This window comes from Wasmannia auropunctata, unplaced genomic scaffold (assembly GCF_000956235.1).
Source record: "Wasmannia auropunctata unplaced genomic scaffold, wasmannia.A_1.0 LD335328.1, whole genome shotgun sequence".
NCBI lineage: Eukaryota > Metazoa > Arthropoda > Insecta > Hymenoptera > Formicidae > Wasmannia > Wasmannia auropunctata.
In genome coordinates, this window is record NW_012027562.1 from 4,755 (window position 1) to 10,711 (window position 5,957).

Below are 5,957 nucleotides of genomic sequence, written 5' to 3' on the forward strand. Positions count from 1 at the left end.
TCCTTGTTGAATATTTGGATTATCAAGTCCCCTGATTCAAATTAAAACAAAGTTCAGAAAATTTAATATTTCAAAAGATAATTCTTACGAATTCGAACATTTTCATTTTTTAATTAAATACATATATTTTTTAAATAATTATAAATTTATAATCTCATTAGTTTTCAATTACATGCTACTATATTAAGAACAGTACTCTATTATTACATAGATCCAAAATGATGTACTATTGTGCAGCAAACAATTACTTCATTTCATATAGTAAATGAAGTAATTATGTTCGCAGTACAGCTCGCAATTTGATTTATTTGTCTATTCATTGACTGATTAATATACTCATCGGCAAAAAAACCGGGCACCTATAGATTTTAATAGCAACGACAACAAAAAATCAAAGTGTGCGAAATTCAACGTAAATTTTGCACTTACCAATATATGATTCGCGACGGTACTTGTTCCGCAATCGTTGCGTTCTGTATCCATCACGTCCTGCAATTAAAACATTAATATAATTAAGATAGCAAAGGAGCGTGCTTCGTCTCGCGCGTGATTAACTTTACGCGAAATGAGCTTCGCGGCAACGGCGGCAGCGATAGCGCGGCGACGTTACATATGGCTTGATTTTTAGCCGAATGAGTATTACGTAATACGCGTTCAACCGATTTATCAGCATGCAAATGCCCAATCAATATTACACCAGTTGCAGATTAATGAGAGATTAATACAAGTATTACTTACCAATTAAGAGAATCGTGGCATCACTTGTACCAGAGCTGGTCCGTTCCGTGTCTATCGTGTCCTGCAAATGAAACATGAATGCGATTAAATTAAATAACGCAAGTACTTCGTTTCTGGCGCGGCCAATTTCACGCGCCGAAAGTGGCACGGCGCGGCGACGTCGCTCCGCATCTTATTCTTTATTTCACGTATATGCGTTAACGTAATTAAAATAGCGAAGCGGAGCAATTCGTCCCACGTGAGACCAGCTTACGCGAAACAAGCGTCGCGGCGACGCGGGTCGGCGGCGGTGGCGACGGCGATAGCGCGGCGATGCTACATGTCAGACAAATACAAGTCCCACTTACCAATTATATTAGCCGCGACGCCTCTCGTTCCGAAGATGATCTATCTCGTATCGAGTTCTGAAATTATAAAAAAAGGAACGCTATACTAAAATGATAAGCGGTGTCGTCTATCCGCACAATCAACTTCGCGTGCTAATAGCGCCACCGTACGCGCTGCGGCGGCGTCGGTGCAACAGTGGCGCGCGGCGACGCCGACGCTACATATTTCGATTTTCGATCAAACGAGTATTGCGAAATACGCATCCGATCAATCTTACATCTAATTAGCGCGTAATATAGATTCGGCATTCGAACTCTGATTCGATCGGATGCGTAATCGCAATACTCGTTCGGCCGAAAATCAAGACGTGTACCGCCGCCGACGCGTCACCCGCGCCGCGACGCTTGTTTCGCGCAAACTGACGGCACGCGGGACGAATTACGCCGCTTCACTATCTTAGTTATGCGTTTATCCATATGTTCGGTGTATGTAACGTATGCCATACTTATGGATAAATGCGTAATTAAGATAATGAAGCGGAGCAATTTGTCCCGCGTGCCACGCGATCAGTTTACGTGAAACAAGCGTCGCGGCGACGCGGGTCGGCAGCGGTGGCGACGGCGATAGTGCGGCAATGCTATACATGTTAAAAAATGCAAAGTCCCACTTACCAATTATATTAGCCGCGATGCCTCTCGTTCCGAAGATGATCTATCTCGTTCTCGTATCGAATTCTCTGAAATGATAAAGGAAACGCTACAATAGTCAAGCGGTTTCGTCTCTTTGCGCGATCGACTTCATGTGCAATAGCGCCACCATACGCGCTGCGGCGGCGTCGGTGCAACAGCGGCGCGCGGCGACGCGTCGCTACATATTTCGATTTTCGGTCGAATGAGTATTGCGAAATACGCATCCGATCGAATCAGAGTGCAAGTGTCGAATCTATATTACATGAATTAAATGCAATATTGATATAATTATCGCTTGTCTATTAAAAGAGTTGCGGCGTCATTCAAGTGTTTCGTTTCCGATGGGTCAACTTCACGGCCTTCACGTGCCGAAAGCGACGCGGTGCAGCGGCGCCGATCCGCATTTTTACTCTTAATTTCGTGTTATGTATATGTTAACATATAGTGGAATATACATATAGTATTTATTACTCGTAATGCGGAAAATGCATAGACGTAAAGTTAAAAGTAGAACGCATATATTATAGCGTCGCCGCCGACGCGTTGCCACGCTTGTGTCGCGTGAGCTGACCGCACGCGAAATGCATTGCGCCGCTTCGCCGGCTTCGCTATCTTAATTACGCAATTAACGATAAAGAAATTCTTAGAGCGTACCAAAAAATTTACTCCTGGGATTTAATGAATTACGACTGCTGCGATCCTAGATCATTATAGCTACTGAGCTACGTCATCTTTTTGCACGATCAACGACGCAACGCTCCTCCGAGCGCCCGAGCTCGATGTGAGTCGTGAAATGACTGGACTTCTTATGCCGCGCGCGGCGGCTTACGCGCCGTATATATAGTAGCTGCAGTGCCACCGCCACCAAGCGCTCTGATTGGCGCGGCGCTGGCTACTCGAGTCGGTATATAAGCGGAACGCTACGAAATGAGAAAGCTTTTGCTTGTGGGACTCCAACGTGATCGCGTCGGCAGTCCCGAGTCCCGATTATTACGAAATATAAAATACATGTTCCTCCCGATAGTCCCGATTATTACGAAATATAAAATACATGTTCCTCGATATCGGCCTTAATAATTATTTAATTGCACGAGTAGCTCCTTCTAAAAACGATCATAATTAAAGCATATAGGAAAAATAACTATTAATTTATTTAAATGAATGAAGTTCAAACAGCAGACAGTTTTTATATATAGAAACCAAGTCATTGCCGATTGTTTCGACTTCCGGATCTGACCGCCCCGGCAATCACATTCGTGAGTTATTATCTTATTGCGCGCCAGTTATATTGGCATCTCGCCCTTACTCTTAATCGTCCGCCGAAAATTGATACGGGCGGTGAGGCGGTCTCTCTCCATGGTCCGCGCGCTCCCTATAGTCCCATTTCATGCGGCCACGCAGCGCGCCGAATGGCGCTGAGTGCCGACGTGACATATCGGAGTCCCACAGAGCAAAAATCTTTCCGTCGCGTAGCATTCCGCTACTCCGCACGTCAAGCGCTCTGATTGGAGCGCACTAGCTACTCGAGTCGAGTATATAAGCAGAACGCTACAAAGTAGGATGCTTTTTGCTTGTCGGACTCCGACGTGGTCGCATCGGCAGTAATAGCACGCACACGCACACATTGGGATGTTACACAGTGTGTACACTGTACATTAATATAAATTTACAGAATAATTTATAGAATACGTATGAAATTCATAGATGCAATGGAAAAAATCAATTCCGTATTCAGAACATGTTTATAAGCTATATGTAGCGCGCCAACAAGTTTAAAATTCCATATAATACATATAATTCGTATATCTTTACCTCACTTTTATCAATAAATGCGCTCCATCATTTCTATTCCTGAGATTCTATAATATATGTAACATAAATTGTACTATATATACAGTAACGTGAATTATACGCTAAATACTATTTATAGGCGCGTTCTAGGAATACGAACAAATATGTATATATAACGTTTATAGATTCGACATATGTAATTATAGAAAGATGTACAAGCAGTTCTATTTTTTATCAAACCCGGTAAAACATTTTTTGTGTAAGAACATATATAAAAATACATATTGTATAAATATGTATAAAACAATATAATTATATATGTATAATATATTATATATAAAACGATATAATTATATATAATTAATAATAAATTAATAAATATATTTACTATTTTTGCAGAGAATTATTCGCTATTTATTAGCTAATTAATTTTCTAATCCTACAATTTTTTATTCCAGCCGTTAAGCAAGAAACAATGGCTTAACAAATGCTATAATTATAAGATTATGATTCATATATATTATAGAATTTTAAACTTGTAGTGTGTTAATATACTATAACATATAGCTTATAAACATATTCTGAATAAGGAATTCTTTTCCGTTGCATCTATTCAATTCATATGTATTTTATACTATGAATTTGTATAAATGATACACAATACAATTCAAAGAAGATCGTGGATATGTTACCGCTACGTATACATATTATACATATAGTCTTCGGTTCTGTTCCATAACGAAAATAATTTCTTATAAGAAATCAAAAATTAAAGAAAAAAATTAAATTAATTTTTTTAAAGACATTTACCATCTAAGAAAACATGAAATAGAATTTATCCGATATATCTTGGTTATCTGGGTACCGACAAATAGATATCCAATTGTAGATATTCATTACCATCAGTATTAACTTGGATCATCTTTAAGCCGACAGATGGCAACAGTTGATCACTACGCGTAAAAGCGTCTCCTTCTCGCCCTTCTCGACGTACGCCGTTTCCTTTTCCGTTTGGATCTGAGTAAGGTTTGTGGTGTTTTCATATAATTTTATAATATCCACGTTGTGCGTATCAATCGTAAGATGCATTAACGTCATGCGATCTCCGCGGAGATCTGCGGCAATCCATTATACGTCACAATCCTATATAATTCAATTTCTCTCGTTGACGAAATAATTTTACATTGTAGAACCAAAATGGTGCAGCGACTAACCTATCGGCGACGCTTGTCGTACAACACAAAAAGCAATAGAAGGCGTGTGTAAGTATCAACGCAAATTGATGGTAATTTCAAGCAAGATTTCGTTAGTTTTCATTTGCAATGAAATTTTTTGAGCGCAGCGTGTTGCGGTTAACTCTTGAGCAAGAGTTTGAGGTTATGTTTTGAACTTTTGCTCCAAGTTGCATTGAATTCACATGCAAGGCACAGTAACATTAAACTTAAATTATTGCTCTTATTGTTTATTTAACTATAATTACTGCGAATATGTAGTCTACATTCTTCAAAGTAGAAGACTAAATCTAGAACTGTCACATTAAAGTAACTGTTTCTCGGCAAACTTTCTAAATTACTACATAAATACAATTATTAAGAACTGAGTGAGGTAAATTCCTGTTTACAGTGTACGTACACCGGGTGGTAAATTAGTCTACCAATATTTGAAGAAACCCAAGAAGATCCCAAGGTGTGGACAATGTAAGGATAAGCTCAGGGGTATCCAACCCGCAAGACCGATGGAACGTTCACGTATGTGCAGACGTAAGAAGACAGTCAAGCGCGTGTACGGTGGAGTCCTCTGTCACAAATGTGTAAAAGAAAGGTATTTAACAAAAGTATCTCTTAAAATTCTTGTATTTTGAATATTCTTTCACTGGATTATTATTTGTCTTGTGATTATTTAGCAATTATTTGTCTTTAAAACAGGATTAATCATTATTTTACTAAATAAAAATGTAATAAGTCCTACATTACATTTTATATAATATTTGTAACGAACTGCTTCTAATTTTCAGGATTGTGCGTGCGTTTCTGATCGAGGAGCAAAAGATCGTCTATAAGGTTATGAAAGCGCAGCAGGCTTCAGCAAAGACGAAAAAGGCAGAGAAGTAATTTTGTGCTTTTTTTTAATTAATAAAATAAAACAAATAAAACAAAAAATTGAATTATTGCAAATATTATTACAGTATGTCTCGTTCATTGTATCGTACTAACATTGTGATTCATTCCATAACACACTCCATATACATAAGATCTTTTAATGAAAAATCCTATAAATATAAATTCTGTATAAATATAAAAAATTCAAAAATATTACTTCGTGAAATCCACCGTGTGCAGCAAAGTATAGAATTATCTGTTTTTACATCCAATTTGAGTTTAAAGAATTCTGTTATTGCTTTCTAGTTTACAA

The 5,957-nt window shown here is 38.4% G+C and overlaps 1 protein-coding gene and 1 long non-coding RNA gene across 2 annotated transcripts in view; one reads left to right on the forward strand and one right to left on the reverse strand.

The window, feature by feature from the left end:
• Window positions 1–788, reverse strand: part of LOC105457217 — a 3,077-nt gene extending 2,289 nt beyond the window's left edge. Inside the window, exons 1-2 of the long non-coding RNA XR_975361.1 lie at window positions 739–788; window positions 430–489 (exon numbers count right to left, since the gene is read on the reverse strand). This is a non-coding gene — a long non-coding RNA (uncharacterized LOC105457217). The remainder of the gene's footprint in view (window positions 1–429; window positions 490–738) is intronic.
• Window positions 789–4,478: 3,690 nt separating this feature from the next.
• On the forward strand, window positions 4,479–5,719 carry LOC105457218 (60S ribosomal protein L34-like). Its single transcript, XM_011701753.1, has 4 exons — window positions 4,479–4,571; window positions 4,736–4,807; window positions 5,169–5,366; window positions 5,560–5,719. Exons 2-4 carry the CDS (start codon window positions 4,743–4,745, stop codon window positions 5,654–5,656), a joined length of 360 nt encoding a protein of 119 aa, XP_011700055.1. The 5' UTR covers window positions 4,479–4,571; window positions 4,736–4,742; the 3' UTR covers window positions 5,657–5,719.
• The last annotated feature ends 238 nt before the right edge of the window (window positions 5,720–5,957 follow it).